Source organism: Zosterops lateralis, assembly GCF_965231275.1.
Source record: "Zosterops lateralis genome assembly, chromosome: 3".
Taxonomy (NCBI): Eukaryota; Metazoa; Chordata; class Aves; order Passeriformes; family Zosteropidae; genus Zosterops; species Zosterops lateralis.
The window spans coordinates 8,251,523-8,273,208 of NC_139764.1; the positions used below are offsets into that span (position 1 = coordinate 8,251,523).

The 21,686-nt window shown below is 39.4% G+C and overlaps 1 protein-coding gene across 1 annotated transcript in view; it reads left to right on the forward strand.

Moving 5' to 3' along the window:
- Positions 1-363: 363 nt before the first annotated feature.
- Positions 364-21,686, forward strand: part of PPP3R1 (protein phosphatase 3 regulatory subunit B, alpha) — a 38,651-nt gene continuing 17,328 nt past the window's right edge. The window contains exon 1 of the mRNA XM_083857445.1: positions 364-947. Within this exon, the coding sequence (XP_083713571.1) occupies positions 945-947 (3 nt within the window). The 5' untranslated portion in view covers positions 364-944. The remainder of the gene's footprint in view (positions 948-21,686) is intronic.

A 21,686-nucleotide genomic window follows, 5' to 3' on the forward strand; every position in this document is an offset into this window, starting at 1 on the left:
CAAGACTTCAAGTCATTCACTGCGGCCTCATAGTCACAGCACTGAAAATGATCACACATTGATCTGTCAAATCATACAAGGGAAAAAAAAAAAAGGTGTATGTTATCATCCTGAATCAGTCCTTGGGTGTATGTTATCATCCTGAATCAGTCCTGGTTTAGTAGCAAAAAGAAAAAAAAAAAAAAAAAAGTTGTGTTTTGTTGTTAATATTCAACACAAAAGGCCTACAAAAAATGGACCTTCTGGCAGCCCCAAAAATCACTTATGAGGAGTGGCCTGGGGCAGTTTGGCCTGCAGGGAGAGGACCTGAGAAAATGGCCTCAAACTGCGACAAGAGAGATTGGGATTAAACAGCAGAAAAAAAGGTTTTTCCACTGGTCTGGTGGTCATCCATTGGACTGGACTGCTGAGGGAAGTGGTGGAGTCACCAACCCCGGAGGTGTTTAAGAGGCGCCTGGATTTGGCGCTGGGCGATGCAGTCCAGCGGTTTAGGAGCTCAGAGGTTTCGAGGTTAGAGTTACAGCGGCAATGCCAGCACTGGACACAAAAAAAAAAAAAAAAAATCTCCTCCTCCCCTGAAAACCACACAAGGGCCGCGCCGCCATTTTGCGCTCCCCACCCCTCCCCACCCCGCCCGGATGACGTCACGGCCCGGCCCCGCCCCCGGCGCGGCGGAGTGCCCGGATGTGCGAGCCCCGCCCCCTCCGCCCCGCGCCCGCGCCGCTCGCGCCCCCTCCCTCCCTCCCTCCCTCGCTCGCTCTCTCGGTGCGCGGGTCAGCGGAGCCTTTGCCGCAGTGACGGGAGCGGGACCGGCAGCGGCAGCGATCGGCAGCGGGACACCGGGAGCGGCGACGGCGGCGGCGGCGACGCCGGACAGCGCACAGCGAGGCCGGGGCTCGGCGGATTCATCTTGCGAGGGAGACGCCTGACGCCCACCCGCCGCCATGGTGAGGACCCTCCCTCGCTTCCCCCCCCCTCTCCCTCGCTCTTCCCACCTCCCCGCTCCCGCCCCGCCGGAATATTCCAGACCGGGCCGGGTCCCCCCCACCAGCCCCGCGGCCCCTCCGCCTCGGCGCTGCCCTGCCCCTGACCCGGCTCCTCCCGCCCCCGGGCCCTCCACGTCCTCCCGCGGGCGGGCGCCGCTCCCGCTTCCTCCCCGGCTCTCCCGGGCGGCGGCGCATCCCCCGCTCGCCTCCGCCGCCCTCGGAGCCCCGCTGCCTCTCCGCCTCCTCCCTCCCTCTCTCCCTCCCTCCCTCCGCCGCCTTGCCGTGCCTGCCGGGCCCTTCCCGTGCCTTGCCCAGCGCCCTCTCAGCTCCAGCTCACCCCCACCCGGGCCCTCCCCGCCGCTCGGGGATTCGCCTCTCCCGGGCTGTTCCCTGAGGCACCGTCAGGCCCTGGGGAGCCCCTCGGGAGCCCCTGGGGGCGATCTGGGCAGCGCTGCCGTGCGGGGCTTGTTGTTCCGCAGCTCGGCGGGGTTCACCCCCGCCCCCGGTGCAGCAGCAGCGCTGTGCTGTGCTGTGGTGTTTGTGTGCGGGGCGGAAAGCTGTAAATGCACGTACCCGATGGATAGACGGGATAATGTGCGCTGTGGGCCGGGCTGGGGCGGAAAGCTGGCACTGCACGGGGTTTGGGGCTGCGGGAGTGCGGTGTGTGCCCAGGTGTGTGTGCTGTGTGAGACAGTCCTCTCTGTTTTTTCCATCATGACGGGTTTAAATTTCCCCTTTTTCCTGCCGTGGAATTAACCTGGAGATATACAGTATGGAGTCCTGTAGTATTTTACGTCGACACTAGGGGTGTCTCCTGCTTTTCGTCGCTGCCAAGAAATCAACGCCTTTTTTTTTTTTTTTTTTTTTTAATAAACATTTATTTTAGCCTAAATTATCCAGTGCCCTGGCTGCAGGAAGACCTGGCAATATTTTGGTTTTACAGCTGGAGAAATACAAGTAGTTTAAAAAAATTTTTTTGGTTTGTTTTTAACCCTTTCAGACCGAGGCCAGCTCTTTATCACATTGCAGCATTAGACCTCACAGGGCCTGGAAGTCAGAAATGGGTTTCCTTCTTTTCCTTTTGTTTTTAAGCAGGCATTGCAGTCTTTCTTTTTAAAAAAATAAAGTTGTGGCAGAAACTAATGTGCCGTGCTCAGGCTGGTTTTGTGTGTACATTTTAATCGATGTGCTCTTGGAGAAGTGCTTTGAAATATAAAGGTTTGAGGTGTAAAGGTTTGATTTTGGTTGGAAGCACGTCAAAACTGTGAAGGGAAAAAAAGTTCCTATTTTGAGAACAAGATATTAATGAATTTGAGGCTTAAAAAGTTATTCACTTATGCCATGGCTGCAGTAGTGCTAATTACTTTAAATGTATAGGTCATCATGAACAATGATCATTTTCCACACAACAGTTGTGCTCATCCTGCCAATAGTTGGGTCTTCTGTGAAAATTTCCTTCTCAAAGACCTGCCAGATGAGATAGACAAACATACATAAAAGGAAAGAAATATTATGGAACTGTGATGCCCATGTGCATGTCAGTGACCTTTAATGAACTTAACTTTCATGTATCTTTTACCTTTGATTATTTTTCCTCCATTGTGCTGTAACTAAAGCTTTCCTATAATCTTTTGATGGTAAAATCATGTTGATCATTACTTCATGGCTTCCTGAATAGTGTTTGTGTATGATGCATTGCAATGTGGAAATGTATATACTGGGGGGAAAAAGGCATGCTGAATGTTATCTCTGCCAGTAAAGGGGTTTGTTTTCTCAAGCAGAACACCACTGTAGCTGTATCACTACGCTGGTTCTGGTAACACCTGATCTTAGGTGCCTTTTAGTCTGAAATATAAAAACATACATTAACAAAAAACCACCCCCAGCATTTCATTTAAGCTGCTGTTGGTTTTGTTGTCATTAATTAGGGGATGTTCTCATTGAAAGAGTTCAGTTTTAATGAAGGAGTGCATCACGTTTTAACTCTTAGGGTATTAGAGAAATTCTTTTTTCCCAGTTTGGAACAACGTTTCTTTTATGTTCTTACAAAATGAGAGAACTGACAGTTATGGTGAAAAAAGAGGTGAACGTATTGTTGTGTTTGTAGTAGGTAGCTTAAGATAAACCAAAACCGTCTAGTGAGTCAAACAGTGTTCTTCTGGATGTTTAGGTACAGCCTAAAATAAGAGTTCTAAAATAACCTGTCAGAGCCCACGATGACGAGTCTGTTACGTAATGCCACAAGTAATGTTGATAAGCTATTTTTGTCAGAGTTGACTTAGCAAGTTTTTTCCTATGAGTAGTGTTTTCTAGGAAAAGGTAAACAGCACAGATAAAGGTATTAAGTGATCTTAGTTTTAGACAGATAAATTCTGTCTTCTTGGGATGGTCTGTGTTCTGGTTCATATCCAGTTCTTGAATTTTACAGATGTAGTACAGAAGCCCCAGAAATCTACAGGAATCACCCAAAACATGTTACATTGTGCATCCATCTTAACTACTTTCTTATTAAGTGGTTTTGACTCACTTCACTTGAATACTGGTGCATATTCTAGTGCCTCTGGTGCATATCCTCCAGCCAGAACTCATCTAGCACTGGTTCTAAATTCCTGGAGTAAAGAACCTCCTTAATAGTTGTGTGGGTGTTTTTTTTTTTTTTTTTTTTTTTTTTTTTTTTTTTTTTTTTTTTTTTTCCCTCAATAAAACAAACAAAAAAGAATCCCAGAAGAATGTCTTAAATAAGTCTTTACTATTTAGCAGGGAAGGTGTTAAATGCTTTGGTTATTAGCTGGACAAAAAGCTGGTTATTCCTAAACAGGAAGATAGAGCCTGTTGGTGGAGAAGGAAAAAGTCTTTTTAGAAACTGATTATATCTTTCCACCATTCCTGTGGTAGAGGTAGAATTCTGTTTTTATATGGTTGAACTATTAATTTAACAATAGGGAGGAATGAAAATTGAGTAGTTGAAGGGAAAATAGTTTGTGGTGGGCATTCCTCAGGAGCTTCAGTATATTCATCACTTAGAGCATCTGGCTTAGCAGGTAAAAGGAAAGTTTTAAGGGTGTGAGCTCAATAACACCTAAATTGTGGGGTTTATTCATATCTTAAAGTAGATGGGTCTGTCTTCTGTCAGTCAGTGCCAGAAGAAGAGAATTCAGTAATTCTGGTATTTTGGAGGAAACAAGATGAGGCAGAAATGCCCATTTTTATGCCAAACCATTTCTCTGTGTCTGCTCCTCGCAGGATGGGTCAGGTTGGAAGGAACCACAGTGGGTCACCTGGTTCAACCTCCCTGCTCAGGCTGGGTCATCCTGGAGCACAGTGCACAGGAGTGTGTCCTGATGGTTCTGGAATATCTCCAGTGGAGGAGACTCCACACCCTCTCTGAGTGATCTGTTCCATGTGCTGTCAGTGCACACTAAAGAAGCTCTTCCTCCTCCTGAGGTGGAACTTCTTGTGCATCAGAAATTTTCTGCCCATGGCTTCTTGTCCTGTTGCTCAGCACAACCACGCAGAGCCTGGTCCTTCTTTTTGGACATCTCCCTTCAGATACTGAGACACTGATTAGATTCTGGCTCCCTCAGCCTTTCCTTGTAAGAGAGTTCCTTAATCTGAGTGCTACTGGTGTTTATCTGCCAGTATTACAGAAGAAATAACTTTTCTTTAAAATTGTAGATGTGCTTAATAATGTTCTTCCACTGTAATTCATAAATCAATCTTGCATAAAGTTTTTCAATGCTGCTTTGATTTTTTTTTTCTTCTACTTTGAAGAATTGTTTTGCTTTCCCTCCCCGGTTTTACTGCCTGTATTTAGCTGTGTTTCACTAAAAGAAATTGTATCCTATCCTAAAACATTTTAAATCTGAATGGTAGCTGAGTGTAAAATTCTGTAGGTTGGACTCAGTGATCTTGGAGGTCTTTTCCAACCTAACTGATTGCATGGTTCTAAAGACTTTGATTTAACTATATGAAATGATGACCAAAAATTGTTTTCAGGAAAAAACATTTTTTTGTTATTTGAGCTAATATATGCTTCTTGAAAGCAATTTGCTCTCAATTTCCTTGCCCCTCCTCTTCCCCTGCCAAGCCTGTTCTCCCTTCTCTGTGTAATATCATTTGTCAAGTTGTAAGTGGGAGAAAAATTACACTGTTCTTTGTTCATTGGCAGCCAGTTCATACAGTGACACTTTTCCCAGTTTTCCATCCCTGTTTTTTTCTGGACTATATGTTTTACTGTTTTCCTGAGCTTTGTTCCTTTATGTTCCTTACAGCAGGACTGTGGGGGTAAAAGGGACTGACTGTTTCCATACTTCCCACATGCTATTTCTTTGCCAGAATCAGCAGAAACAGAGAGGGTGCTATTGTGCGGTGTCCTTGTCATGATCCAGCTCTGCTGCTGCTGCTGGAGGAGTGAGCACTGTGAGGATGGAGCAGTAAAAATTGAAGTGGTGGGGAGGGAATGATGGCAGGCATAAAAATGATGTCAGCATAAAAAGAGGAGTCAAAAGTGCTTGTGCTTAAAGGTTACTCAGCTGGAACCTCTGAGCAGGATGCCATTAGAAAATAAAGCATCTTGTTTGACTTGCAGGCCTCTGTTAATTAAAATATAGAAAAGTTGGAACTCCTTAGACGGTTAGAATTTTATTGGCTGACACGATTATATAAATTACTTAAATATATTCTTTCTGTCCCAAGGACTGTAAGAATTTGACTTGCTGTGCTCTTGTGAAGCTGGTAAATGTTGTCCTTGTTCTGCAAATGGAACAGGTCGAGGTCATGGCAGGGTAATAAATTTATCCAAAGTCCTTGTTATTGTTTAGAAGTTAGCATTAGTATGTGATATTGGAAATGAGTGTTTGTAGTTTTGAAAATAAATACGTCTGAATCAAATAAACTGTTAGAAATTTAAGGGGTCTTGGGATTTGGAGTTAAAATGCATCCACTAGAAAATGTGCTGTCCATTGTGTTTAGGGTATGTGATAGTGTTCAGTAGTCACTGGCTGCCTTCTTCCAACATCTTTGTAACAGTGTTTTAACCACTTAAAGTGACTGCTTTTTGTGATTAGAGCAGGGGATGGGCCTTTAATATCCTCCAAAAGCTACTCTGTTTCTTGGTTGTCAGGGGCCTAAAGTAATCTTGACACCAGCGGTGTCAGAAAGATCAGCTACAGAGATTGTCTTAATGTGCTGAACGAGGTGGGAAAGTCTTGGACATGCACCAACATCTTGTAATCTGTAATAGATAAATCTTTTGATATACCAGTTCAAGTATACTGGGAAAGTCCAGGACTAGAAGTAATACATTCTACTTGGTGTATGATGTAGCTAGATTTTTTTTTTTTTGGTCACTGTATGAAATACTGTATTTAGTAATATTGAGATGAGTTTAGTCAGGGCTAAGCTTAAACTATGTCTTGTCTTTCTGTTCAGGTCTTACATATATAATTTGAGTGGCAAAACTCTGTGGAAAGTTGGGTTTTTTAAAAGTTTCAGGTGTGTCTAAGAATAAAACCCCCATCTTTCAAGTGAAGTAATTTCTGGAGTGACATTTCTTCTTAATTTTGATATTTTGTGTAGTTTGAAAATTTTAATTTGGTAGCTATATTTTATTTGGCTTTTTTAATATAGACCATGCTTCTTGTGTTGCTACAACACTTGAACTGCTTGGGCAAAACTGTGTTGATGGTACAAAACAGGCTGGAGACTATATCTGACTCTCTTGTAATTTGACAGTCATTTAGCCCTGTTATTGATACTCCCTTCCACAATTAAGGAAGAAATCTGGTGGTAAAAATAATCCTTAACTGCATTAAAGAAGTCTTGGGAACCCGTTAAATGCGTTGGATTAAAGGCAACATTTCTTATGGACTGCCAATAAAAATCTTGGCTTCTGAGCTGTAAACAGGTTGTGTCAGTGAATATTTGCAAAGTCTGTGTTGATGAACATTTTTAAGCAAACTTAAGGCAAAGAACTGAAGCTTGAGTCAGCTTAAAGTTACAATAGTTTATAACGTTGCCTAAGTTAGGTAAGGTAGGGATTAAAAAAATGTACTAAGACATTTATGGAAGCAATTCAGTCAGAATTGGGGAGGGGCAGGAGAGGAAGAAATGGGACAACAAGATAGGAAGCCCAGAAATGAATCCCAGTGCTGATATGTTTCTGGGAAGAAACTAAGCTCCTGGAAAAGCAGACTCAGCTGTGACTCTCACAAGAATAAAACCCTAGGATCATCTTCAAATGCCATTGAACTTTTTCTTCCTCTGATATATTTGTGACAAATATGGAGGTTTTTTTACCCCTTATTTTCATCAGCTGGAAACAGCAGGTTTCTTTTTCTGCATCTTCTCCATTGTTACCCTGTATCTCCTCTGTGTACATTCATCAGACGTTTTGGGTTTTTTTTTTAAAGGTGGTAAAAGATAAAACCAACTGTTGTTTCTGTGCAGGTTCTGAATAGCGTCACTGGAGTTGAAAAAAGTCACTTGAATTCCCTCTGCTGAATGACACTCTGGCTGGCAGAGAGGACTTTAAAAGGAGTTGTTTGGTTTGTTGTTGGGTTTTGGTTTGGTTTTTTTCAGTAAGTTCCATGGCTGTGCTTCAGTCCTGAGCTTGTGAAGGAGAGCTCACGTACTCTGTGAACATGATGACTGTACAGCTTTTCAGTCTTGTGTATATAAGATGTTCCCTTGGGAAGTTTAATTTAGTATTGAGCCACTGCTAACAGGCTTAGCACTGTGGTATCTGAGCACTCATGGGTCACTTCTGTTGATAATGCTACAGTGACACTTCACAGATTTATTTTTTTTTTAGATTAAAGCTTTATTGCATATAGATCTGCTAACAAGTCTAGGAAAAAAACTATGATAAATAGGAGAACTTCTGAGCAGCAATAATAAAAATGTCAGATGAAGTAATAGACATGATTTTTATTTGATTTGACTCAAATAGGCTGTCTTGGCCTCTAATAACTTTCCTTCTCAGAGGTATCAAGTAAAATACCTGTTTGCTACTTACTCTTACGTTTTTCCAGTGATTCTTATAAAAGCAGTGTTAGTTTTCCTGAAATATTTTATTCAAAATACTGTTTATTTTATTAATAAGACTTTATTTTATTAATAAGGTACTACCGGTGTTAGGGTTTTTTATTTATTTATTATTTTCAGACAGTGCATTGAAAAATCAGATAAATGTAATTTGTAAAATATGAAAGGTTGGTAAATTTGAATCTTGTGTACTCTTCAATATTATAGTGCTGCTCTAGTGTTGGTGCAGCTGAGTTTTGCTAAAGGTCAATCCTGAAAAATTCTCTTTTGAGAGGCCTTGAAAAAGTGGGATGGTGAGTGAAAAGGTGGCCAAATGACCTTTTGTGGTGAGAAAACAAGTCTCGTTAGTAAAAGGGACTAAAATGGAACAGAATGAGAAGATGGTGGGTTTAGATTTAGGCATTTTTTTTTAATGATGTAATAATAGTGTCCTGCTCTATAGCAGGGGCAGAACAACTAAAGATTCCAGAAAAATTGGTTTTAGAGAAAGGATGGGTTTTGCTAGTAGTTTTATCTACTTTCTTAAAGGTATTGTACAGCATCTGTGCAGTGGCATGAATGTTGTGTCAAGTCAATCCTTGTTAGCCAGTGTTTCACAAAAAGCTGTTAAAACACTTCATTTAAAATTACAAGTGTTCTTTGGTTTGCATTTCCTATTACAGACTGGTATGCAAATATATATATGCATTATATAATGCCTTTAATGCTTGCAAATTACATTTTTGAAAGTGTGGCCTGTGAAGACATGAGATGGTGACTAGCAGAGAGATGGTGGCCTGTGGTTCTGTGGACAGGTTGTGATTATGTGCACAGTTGTGTCAGTCTTGGACAGTGCCTTGGACTGAATTCTTGATTGTGAGCTCTTGCTTATATCTTCTCTTTGCCAGAGTTGGGATTAAATGCTCCAGATAGTGTTTCATGTTTGGACTGAGATGTTTATTAATTCTTATCTATGTCACAGTCTCACCAAACTATGAGTTCTACAGCACTTCTAGCTAATAAAGTAAAAAAAGGGCTGCTACCTCTCTCTCTACAAGGCCTTTTAAGGATAAACTGTCCAATTAAGAAATGACACCTGAATTATTTTTACTTTTAACCCAATAACCAACCACCCGTGGCCTGCAGTGTGAACTTTTCTATCCAATTACAAAATACCACCCAAACCCATGGAGAAGAAGGTGAAAAAGGACTGGTCTGTGCCCTAAAACCTCCATCTTGCTTTATATTTATATTACTGTATCCTTAAACTTCAAACTCTTAAGTTTTCCACCATGTGATATCACACACTTCTATTCTCCCACAATACGCCCACAATCCCAGTGCTGTCACTCAATTTTGGAAGCCTTTTCCACGGGCTCAGGTCAATGCAGTGTTTGCTTGGGGGTCAGTGCCTGTCAGCACAGAAAGTCTGAAATTCTCAGTGCCCAGGGCTCCAACATCAACTGGTAATTACTCCTGGAAGTCCCTGGGCTCTGTAGGGATGCATCTACTGGACTTATTCTATTCTGGAACCTGTAGGCCCTATAAATAGCAGTAATTTTTCTCATGTGCATTGTCCTACACTTGCTTTTACGTACATTTACAATTTTATGTACGTTTACTACTTTTGAAAATTTATGGCTCTTAGAACAGCTGTTTCTGGTTATATTGTCAATTACAGCAATTAATAAGCTTTGATTAAGCAATCTTTACAGTGCTGTGAATCTTTTATTTAGAGATCTTAAAACTATTCTGGTAATGAGATTTTGGATAATTCTTCAAACGTTTGACATGAATGTTTGTAAACTACTGAAACTGATTTGGACTTCTAATTTAATCCTTTGAGTACCCTATGATTAGCTTGTAACAAAAGTGACAAATTTCTCTCTTTGATACTCAATATTTGCATTCCTGTATGTAAGAAATAAGCTGAAGAACTTAAGCTAAAATAGTCTTCTGAATAGCATTTGCGTATTAATATAAATAACTCCTGAATGGACATCACCTCAGTGTTATGACTAAGAAAGGTCAGTACTTCCTCTATGACACATATCAGAAAAAGAAAACTAACTGAAGGTTTCAAATATTCCATAGCAGGGAAGACCTTAATTGAAAGCATTTGTGGTGTTGGTTTGTTGGGGTTTTTTTGTAGGTTTGTTTGTTTTATTTTGTTCGTGTGTATGTGTGTTTTATTATGTTTCATTTTGCTTTCATTTTATTGGGAAATCTGTGATAATTGAGAGACTTTGGAAATTTGTTATGCGTCTTCAGGAAACCAATTTCTAATTTGTGGAAAATTCTTGGGTGCTGGAAATTAAGTGTTCACTTCAGAATGGAAGCTGGTAATGCCAAGAAGACCTGTTAAATGCTTTGTAAATTTCTTGATAATTACAGTGGATTTGATCCCTCTGTTTTGGATCATAGTGTTGCTAGGGCCTGTTTTCAGACCTTATGATTAATTTTCATTCTTTGTGAATAAATCCTTGAATAGCATAAGCTAAACCAGAAATTGTTAAAATTGATTCTCTCCATTGATTAAGTGACAGCTGCAAGTTCTGATTAAATTATTTTCCTTCAGTAAAAAAGAAAAAGGCGAGACCAAGATTAGTGTTAACTGGTTGAGAATACCAGGATGTGAACAATCTCTTTGTTTTAGATTCTGTTTCTATGCAACAATTCCCCTTCAGCACAGGCTGTTTCTTCCTTTGATTTGCACATCTTGCCCAGTTCTGCATCTTTGCCTCCTTGATTGTGTTTTGTTCATGTCAGTTTGTGAAATCAAATCCCATTTTTGTACTGTCTTTTCTGTTCTGAGGTACGTGTCATTTTCACAACTCTTCACAATGTTCTTCAGCCTCTTTTGTGATGGGTCCTGGATGACATTTTGCTTCCTTTGTGATTTTTTTTTTAATGTACTGTTTCCTCTTTCTCTCTTCTTGTTGGGCAGCCGTAAGATATTTATCTCCTTTCAAACTCACATTTCCCTTTTTGATCTCCTAAGTGGTACTGAACTGTTTATAAGTCTCTTACATATCAAGAGAGGCTGGTGACAGCATCTACTTATGCAGCCTGTTTCTGTGCAGTGCTGTGTGCTGAGCTGTGTGACTTTCCTGACTGTTTTAACCCCTTGTGGTAGAGCCTTTGAATTACTGACACTTTCTGAATTGATATTTTCACTTCCCTGCTCAAGGGCATTTGTTAAAACTGGTACTAAACTGTTGCGTGTGGTAGACTGCATCATCTTTTTTTTTTTTTTTTTTTTTTTAGATTAATTTTAATACCTGTTCCTAAAGCCTCACCCTTTGCAGTTAAGACACGACTGAACACACTGTTGAAATGTAAAAACTTAGGGAAGTCAATTGATAGAGAAAGATGTGCAGGTCATGTTGTTCTTGGCTATTTCTAACCTACTTCTATGAATAGGGAATTAGACTGAACTGCAGTAGAGTCTTTTGCATTAAGTGGCATAATACTGTTAAATGATGCAGTATAATTTGTTAATATATCTTTGCTATTTCCTTTGCCCTCTATAAATAACCACTTGCAGTGAGTCTGCTGTCTAAACTTCCCTAAAAAATATGCCTTTTAAATAAACTTATTTTCTAACTGATAGTGATCTTCCATTCTTTCCTTGCTCAAGTTTGGTAACAGTTTGTGACAAGGGACCTTTGCTAGCTACAAAGAGGAAGAAATACAGTAATTATATGACATTAATGCATATATGTAACTAGTTATATAATTATATATTAACAAATATAGTAATTTGAATGTTCATCACTTGCTGTCAGAGGATAACATGCTACGTTTCATTTCTAGTAAATTCTTACCTTTCATATTTGTCTCAGCCTAATCAAGCACAAGGATCTGTAGCCATTTCTTGCAGAAATTAGGGAGGAGATTTATTTTTTTTGCTTGGGTTTCCGTGACTGCTGTAGCTCCTTTTCTGCTTTTTGGAAAAACCCTCTGCAAAGAGAAATGTTCTTACTCCATTCTAATACTTACAGCATTGCTGAAGCCTAATAGTAGGAAACTGATCTAATGGTTATTGGCTTTTTTCCTGCCTGTAGAGCTCAGGCTTTGGGATTTAAATGTCCTCTTGGTACAAGCCAATCTAAAAGTTCAGAAACTTCTAAAGACTGAGCCATCCTTATATTTATTCATTTCTTGTATTTGGAGTATCACAACTCATATTTTAAAGAGGTAATTTTTGATTCTACAGATACTGATAGCCTTTAGGTTTTTGAAGATTACTCAAAATGAAGTTTAAATTTACAAGCATGGTAACAAGTCCTGTAGCTTAAATGACTATGATTTCCACAATCTACTAAACGTGGTTGAAAAATAATGCAGAGAAAAGAAAGCCTGTATTTCACACTTCTTATCAATCCAGAGGCAAGAGTGCTTGACTTGGAATTATTACAGAGAATATAATTCTTTGACTGTTAATTTTGGAGGGATATTGAAATACCAGTTAGCTTGGCAGAGTTTCTACAGAGATTAGTCTATAGATTTCTTTGCTGAAGCTTCCTGGTTTCTCTTTTGTTTTAGTCACTCGAAATACTGACAATTAAATTGACCTAATTAAAAGCAGCCTCATGAGAATATAGATAGCAAATTATATTTCAATATGGCTTTAGGTCAAGTTACTATCTTCTTGTAAAGTAGTTGTTCTGTTCCTATTTATATGTAGGTCAGCCAGTGATGAAGTTGTTACTGCTTTGTGTTGGAGTGGAAGTTTGGAGCATTGTCTGTTTTCTGGGAAAAATTATTTTATCTTCAAATTGTTGTGGAGAAAGAGAGAAACTGGAAGAGCTTTAATTACCTACAAAGTATTTTACCTGCAAAAAAATGAGTGTTTTGACTCTTTTGGGTAGTTTTGTCTTTCTTCATTTGATAGAACATGATGTACTAAATAACAGCTTGAGTATAATCTTAATTTCTGGTGAAAACTATGGGACTCTGTAGTTCCTCCAGGTTCTTGGTGATGCTTGCGTATTTTACTCTAATGTTTTAAATTAAGTTTTGTTCCTTCGTTCTCTGTGTTACTTTACTTTTCCAAATCTGGAGTTGTTCTTTCACATAAACACGACACAATTTACTCTTTGCAGTTGTTTGGATTTTCTGTGTTTGTATTCACCAACAAAGGGGAAAAAAGTCTTTCCTATTAATGAAGTGAATAAATTGGAGATCATAAGTGTCTGATGCCCAGTTTATATCCATCAATGTCACAAAAAACAAGATCAGTGTGATATGCTTTGGTTTTTTGTTTTTCTTTAGTATCTTGTTAAATGTAAGTTAACGTAATTTCTTTGTTAAGATGTTGACTCTTAATTCTGAAAATCCCAGGACGCCTCAGTCACTTGACAAAGTCTTCAGTTGCACTTTATGCTTTCGCCTGTACTCTTTAGATAAGCTTTTGCACTATATACTTCCAAAGCTGCCTTCTTTGAAATGCTCTCTGAAACTTTTCAGCTCTACTTTTGTTATGCATAAAGATTTGTGGTTTGTTTCAGGTTTGTGGGGCTTTTTTGGTCACTTGTCATTGATGTGTCTATTCTCTTGCAGTCATTTGTATTTTCTACCTTGTTTTGTAGTTGGATTATAAATGTTCTGTATGGTCTTGGTTTTATTTTTACTGGCATGGGGTTAGTCTGTGTAACAGCACAGTCATGGGGTGGATTGATGGAGAAACTTCACTGCAATTGTCTTTAAAGCTGCAAAGGACAGCTGCCACAGTCTCCTCTTCAGCTAAGGGAATTGAATAAACTTCACTTCGTGTTGTAAACCTAGAAAGAAGTCTTGGAGGTGAAACTGGTTGATTAACCTAAGTGGAACTAAAAAATTATTGTCTTGTAAATTTTTTTGTGACTCCTCCAGAAGCAATGGAGGAGCAACCTGTTAATCCCAAAGACTTCCCCATTGTGAACTCTTAATCGTATCAGATCTTCAATTTAGTGGTGGCAGAATTTTATTGTTCCCCTACTAAAGGTTGTGTTGCTTCAGAATCCTTCTGGGAAACTCCTTTCCTTGGCTTTTTGAGACTTCATTATTCATTTATGCACTTTAAATTACAGGGTTCTGAGAATTTTTGAGAGTGATGCAAGCTTTAGAAATGTGAGCTTTGAAGTGATTGGATAAGCAGATTGGGTCATTGCCACTAAGAGTAGCAGCTGGGGACTGCCAAAAATGAAACTGTGAAATGTACCTTAGCTCATAAAGTTAACACTTACGTTCCTGTTACTGCTTTTCTCTCAAGTTTTATTTACAGATTGCAAAGTTTTTTCAAGTTTTTACACTGAGAGCTCTTTTTATTTTTTCTTGTACGTATGAGATTTTGCTTTTCTCCTTCAAATAACAAGATTAATTTGTTAGTTTTCTAAATGTGACACAAGCAATTCTCTGCCTTACCTAGTTTTAAAAGCTCACTATGTTTCTAGCACTGTTTATTATCTATCTGACAAGCTGCAAGCTCTGTTAGGGAGATCATAAAATGGAACAGAAAATGTGAATCTCACGTATTACAGATGAAACAATTAAGTTTATAGTAATCTAATTGTCCTTTAGGCTTTTAATATGTTTACAGCAAACTTGTGTGAGATGACTTGATGATAGTAAATGATATTATCAGTGTACACTCTGACCTCATGGCTCCTTTGTCCTCCAAATTCAGGAAAAGATGTCTCCTTTGTCCCTTTGTCCTCCAAATTCAGGAAAAGGACTTTACAGTAAAACTGCTTTTATCTTTGGTCATTATTTCTTCTTAAGCAATTTAACAAACTGCTCTATGTTGTTTCTGCTGGCTCTGTATGTCTCATTCTGTCTCAGGTGACCCCTTTTTTTTTTTTTTTTTTTTTTTTTTTCTGGGAGATGCTGCAGGTGAGTAATTAGTGTTTGGGTCTGCATATACAGATTTATGATTAACCCAAGTACTTTGTCCTACCTTCAAGATCATGCAAGTCAAGATTTTTGCAGGAAGTTGAGCAAGTGTAACTGAATTCAGACAGGGAATGCTATGGGATTGATGTATATGAATATATATCATATAATCCCTGCTGTAAGTGGACAAACTTTATAGATTACTTTTCAGTCCTGAATACTTGAAATTCAAACCATTAAATTTTTTAATAAGTGTTTTTATCCTATTTGAATAGATGCACTTCTTACTGTTATTTTCCCTTTATAAAGCCAAATGGTGTATTAAAGGCTGAATCCTCTTATAAATTACACTCTTGATTCCTTTAGTTTTTCTGTCTAGTAGAGGCTTTGGCAACAGGAGCCATCTCTAATTTCGGGTTTGCTTTGTGCTTCATTGGTTTAGGGCTTCCCTGTGATATCCTAGAATAGTTCCTTGACTGTGATGGCCTTAAGCCATTAATATCCCACATTGGAGGAGACCCGTGGACAGTGAAGGATTTAAATAAAGCGTAGCAGAAGTTACTGGCCAACTGCCAGCCAGGGGACAAGTGGCTTCCCTTAAAATGAGTGATGAAGCTTGAGCAGAGACATGACTGGATTAGGTGGTGGCTAAGGAGTAAACTGTGGGCTTTTCCTAAGGCTTGGACAGTCTTCTTTGCCTCCTGTATCCAGAAAGGGGATGTGGTAGAACCTGACATACATGCAAGAGGGGAGAGTCTTCTAAGGAATCATCACTTTGTTATGAGCAAATGGAGTAAGTGTATCCAAAATAAGGGGTTTTGTTTGTTTTTTAATAAGACTTTCTTTTTTTAATGTAGCAAAGGGAATTATAACACTCGGCATACTTGAAAGAAGCAATGCCAGAGTGCTGTAACAGCTTTAACCTGACTTGATCTCTACTGTAATCCCAAATCCACCAATCCCCTTTGCCTTGGTTCATTATCTCTGATGTCTGCAATTTAAATATGTTGAAGAATTAGGTATTAATCTTTTTTTGAATTCCTTCAGTACTGAAGGTCACAGAGTATTTTCTTTAGAGGCAGGATTAAAAGTTTAGGCTGCTTTGGGGGCAACACATTTAAAACTTGAAATCACCTTTCAAAGGTAAGTTAAAGGAAGCTGAGTTTGGTTTTGTGGTTTTGTTACAGCCTTCTGTGATGTTTGCTGTTGATTAGTATTCCGGTGAGGAATTGAGTTGGAATATTAACAGCTGTAAGACCTGCCTTTTGTACCTTTATGGTTTCACCTTTAAGATAATACATAAATTTGAGCACTGATAGCAAGTTCAGTTGTTTATCAGATTTCTGGTAAACTTTAGAAGAAATGCAACTCAAAGTGTCCACTAAAAAAAAAAAAAAGGGATTATGATTAGCAGATGTAGGGGAGAACATAGTTTATGCTGTAGTGTCTAAATGGAAGTTATATCCAAAGATGAAGGTGGACTGGAAGAGTTTGTTGGCTGGCTTATGTCACTGGTTTTAAACTACTGGCTGGAATTCTAACAGAGATGCTGGTGAGTTGTGGCTGTGTTATGCTGCATAGTTGTAGCCTCTTGGAAATTGTGCCTTCCAGAAAATGGAAAATGCCTCTAATTTCCTCTAAAGGAAATATTAAATTGATTGGAAAGCAATATGGGAACTAAATAGAATTGTAGGATTTCATTTCAATCCCGAATGAAACATGTAGGGTTTTCCACCTCTTCTAGTTATTTTTATCAAAGAGAAATAATAATAATACTAATAATTATTATCATTATTAAGCATTTGCCACTTCATTTATTATGTTATCTAGGCCATTAAAACATTCTTCTTGGTTTTTCAACTTATGTAGAACCAACTTTGGAATAATATTTATGTTTGTGAATACATCCCCTTTGTCCCTGTATCTTTAGGGAACTATTACTAGCTCAAAGGAAGGTACAAAATAGTCAAAGAGTTATTAAGGTTGGAAAAGAGTTCCAAGATCATCAAGTCCAACTGTTGAGTGATTACTTCATGCCCACCAAACTGGAAAAGTGGCGTGTCCACTTGTTTGCTTTTATTTTGAACACCTCCTGGGTTGGTGATTCCACCACAGCCCTGGGCAGCCTGTTTCAATATTTAACCACTCTTTTGGTGAAGAAATTTTTCCAACATGAACCTCCCTGGTGTAACTTGAGGCAGGTTCTCCTCATCGTTTTCCTGGTTCAGAGCCTGAACCCCACCTGGCTGCAACCTCCTTTTAGGGAGTCGTAATGAGATAAAGTCACCTCTGAACCTCCTTTTTCCCCAGCTAAACATCCCCAGCTCCCTCAGCTGCTCCTCATGGGACTTGTCTTCCAAACCTGCTCTGGACTTGCTCCAGTAGCTCAGTGTCTTTTTGAAGTGAGGAGCCCAGAACTGGGTATAGGTTTTGAGATGTCACTAGTGCCAAGGACAGGGGAGGAATGTCGTTCCTGGTCCTGCTGGTCACACTATTCCTGATCCAGCCAGGGTGCCATTGGCCTTTTTGGCCACCTGGGCACACACTGGCTTGTGTTCAGCTGCTGTCAGTCAACACCACTGTGTAATTCTCTGCTGGGCCACTTTCCAGCTACTTTCCCCTCAGCCTGTGGTGCTGTCTGGGGTTGTGACCCAAGGGCAGGACCTGGTATTTCACCTTGTTGAACTCGTACCATTGGCCTCAGCCCATCTGATCCAGCCTGTCCAGAGTCCTCCAGCAGAACAAAACTCCCATAGTGTCATCTGCAGGATGCCTGGGAGTACCCTCCATCCTCTTGTGCAGATCATTGTCAAAGGTATTAAATATGACCTGCCCCTAAATTGAGCCCTGGGCAGCTGGTGAGAGGCTTCCAGCTGAATGCAACTCCAGTCACTCTTGGCTTGGCCATCCAAGGAGTTGTTTTATCCAGTGAACTCCTGGCCCATAAGGGCCATGTGCAGATAGTTCCTCCCAAGAGAATGCTGTGGGGCACAAGTGTCAAAGGCTTTCCTAAAAGGCAGGTAAATGACATCCACACCTTTTCCTTCATCTGCTAAGTGGGACACCTTGCTGGAGAAAGAGATGAGGTTGGTCAAACAGGGTCTGCCTTGCATGTTCCCAGGCTGACTGGGACTGACAGAGGCTGATTGCTCTGGTTGTCCTGCATGCCCTCTGTAATTGCACCCAAGATAATCTAAATACCAACGTTTAAGGTCAGCTCATAAATTTCATAGTTTGCTTTTGTAGCTATGTCTTCAGGGGTCCAGGAGAAAATAACTATAATTATTGCTGCAATATGCATCTTGTTGCTGGTTGACTAAAGAATTAAAGAAACAAGTGGTGGATGCTCTTCCATAAAAATACTGTTTGTTCTTGAAAGATTTATTTGGTAAAGAAGTACCAAAACAGGTTTCTTTCATGACTTGTGCCATTCTGTGAATTCGATATATGTTGCTAGTTCTAGCTGTTAGAGTTGTGTTCATAATAAGAGTTACTGATTTTAATGGCAAGTTTTAATCAGAGAAGTGCAATTCTTACATACCAGTGGAATGCCCAAGTCTTTTACTGTCACACTTGTCTGTGCTATTCACCTGGTACCATTATTGCTGCTTCTCTGTTTCCCTGTCTTTTCTTTCCTCATTTATTTACTTTAATCCTTAACTTTTCTGTATAACCTGTAAGATTTTGTTGCTCATTGTATCCTCTTTAATTCCTTCTGTTGCACATTTGGAAAATTGAAGGCTCACACCAAAGGGGGTGTCAAGATGACCAGATTTGACAGTCCAGTGCCAGAAAATATATTGGATTTTTGGATAGCCAAAGTAATGGCTATGAAATGTCATGGACTTCGGTTATAACAATGAATGGAACGAACATAAACAGAGCTGAGGTGGTGAAAATTGTAGTGTAATCATGAAGGCTCAATAAATTGTCAAATAAATTTGAGCTGGATTCAGTTTGGAAGTCTTGGATCTTAAACTGCTGTCATACTGTCCTGGCTTCAGGGTAGGCTGGATTTGTTGGTGACCTGAAAACATAATGCAAGATTGGTGAGGGTAGGCTAGCTTACTGCTAGCAGATACTTAATTTTTTAACTTAATGAAGGTGAGGTGCATGTCACCTTATTTGAATTTTTATGTATTTCTTTAATTCCTTCTTTAGGACATGATCTGAGAAATCAGGCTGAAAATTTGGGGTCAACAGTGAAGCTGTCACTGCTCTTAAATTACTCGAATTTCCACAATCCTTCTTAAATACATATCATCTAATTTCTTGGCTTTGCCTAATTTTTGCATCCCAAAATCTAACTCAACATTAGTATGAATGTAAGAACCTCAGAGATTTATTTCCTTTGAGTAGAGGTCTTATGTTGGAGATCTGCTGATTCAAGAAGGAAGTATTCAGGAGAGCTGCACTCTCTCTGCCTGGAATACCTTTGCAAAGCAACTCAGCAGTTGCTTTGTATAAAACAATAAAGAAGTCACCAGATTGTTTTAAATGTTACTTTCTACATTTTGGCAGTTAGTCTGCACCATTGCTAGTTCTTCAGTTAAGTCTTGTTTTCAGGTAACTGTGTTTGGATATTCAGATTTTAGGCAGATTTGTTTAGTGCCTGCAATAAAAAGCCTAAAAAGTGACTTAATTACTCCAGCTCAAAACACAAATGCCACATTCCCTCATGATCTTATCTATAACATTTCCTTTACAAGTTTCTTTTTGCAGTGTATAAATTGGCTATTCCTGTTAAATAGAAGATAATCAGTGACGTATTTTTCTGGATTCATAGACTATTATTGCACTGACACAACTTTTTCGTGTTGAGTAGTTTGTTTAAGGGTTTTTGATTATTTTTCTCTTCTCATAGAATTTACGAAAAAAGGCCAAGTATAATTATATTCATACTCTTTCTGAACAGGGTAGATTAAAATATTTTTCTTGCTTTTCTTGTTTTAAGTCGTATTTTTTGTGGTGTCTACAAAAACTTCGTGTATGTCTTTCATCTGCTCTCTGGTAAACTCCTTTTAGTGTTTAATTCTCTTGTAAGTTCCACATAAAATGTATAAACTGCAATCGGTGAGATCTTGTGTATTTTTGTGACCAACATTTAATTCAGAAATTCAAATAATAAAGTGACTTAAAGCTTCCTGGGCTTTGTGTGAAATTTATTTTAAACCACTGTAGATGTGTTTGTGTGGCACATTCTATTCATGCAGAAGTTTTTAGAGCCTGCAAAACACATACTGTCATTTTTAGTTTACCTTCTTACCTGCTGTTTTTTTGATGAGGAATACCAACCTCTGACAGCCAGAGCTCTAGTAATTTGTTAAACAATGATCCTTGAAAAAACCAACCCAACAAAATCAAACTTCTTTTCACCAAGCAGTTCTTCATTGTCAAAGCTTTATGAAAGTGGCAATACATGGAAAATGGGCTCGAAGGAGGAGGAAGAATTCTCTGCAACAGGTAATTGTCATCAGTCATTAATTCTGGTGGTAGGGAGAAGAATGAGGAAAGACAGAGAAGCATTTTATGTGTTTGTGGAACAGGGAGAAAGGTCTTATGTGTGGGCTCTTAAATGCGAGCTGCCAGCTGCTTCCATCTTTCTTTTTAATGCTCCCATTCTTTTGAGTTGTAGTAGGGGATGATGGAAAACAGCTTTTTTGTGTGACTTAAGCATTGAAGTTGCCTGACTTGATAATGCAGAGTTCTGGTCCCCAGCTAATATGGCTTGGACCGTTTCACTTGCCCACTGAAGTTTCTTTTGCGTTTGCTAACAGTGGTAATTAGTAGTGTAGAAGGTTTAGGAGCAGATGCAAGAAGCACAGCTTGCGCAGTGTGTTGCCAACACCCCAGGAGGTGCCTTTGCATCAAAAACACAACTGCAGGAACATCTAGTGCAGAGGTGGAACAGCCAGTGCTCTGACAAGGCAGTTTGCATATTTAAGGCAATTTACAGGGATGAAGATCCTACATGGCATTTCTGTGCTGCTGCAGAAGGTAGTAAATCTTGGACAACTACTCCTGTACATGTACTAAACAGCTCAGGAGACCACTCCTGTCCCTTGTTGAATTAACTGCCTGGCTGTGGAAACAAATCAGAGTCTTTGAAAGAACTTAATGCTTTAAACTGTTCCAGGAATTAATTTTCATTTGTAGTGACTCACACACCCCCACCCCCTTTGGAGGACTAAATTTGAGATTAGTCCCATGGTGAAATTGTAGCTTGCTGACACTTAAGCATATTTTCTGCTTTTATAAAAGCAGAAAACTAATTGAGGGCTGATGCTGTAATTTAGCTCTCTGAACTATTCACAAAAAGGTGCACACCATGCAGAAAAGTATTGCATAATCAGCTCTAGAAACAGTGTTCTACTAATATATGCTGAAGAACTGCTTTGCAGTGTGATATCTGTGTACAAGCTGTTTTGTATAAACAATTGCAGCTAAGAGTTGAAATTCTGTTACTAATTTTGCTAATTGCTAATTTCCTTTTTTATTTTCTATCCACAGATCTTCATGTCTTTCACTAAGAGGAAACTTGTCAAGATAATTGCCTTAACTATTGTGCCTTGGAGCAGCATGTACAAAACTGATCTTAAGAAGAAACAGTGATTAGTATTTGAAACAGTTGCCAGGGGAAAAAAAAATCAAGGAGGATTTTTTTTTAGTAATTTACAGAAGATATAATGACTTAAGTCCATTAAGAGGTTATTCTTACCTAGTAAAAAGGCACAGCTGCTGAAAGGAGAAAAGAACTCTTAGTAGAAAAATGCAAACCCCACTTTTGTTCTTAAAGGAACA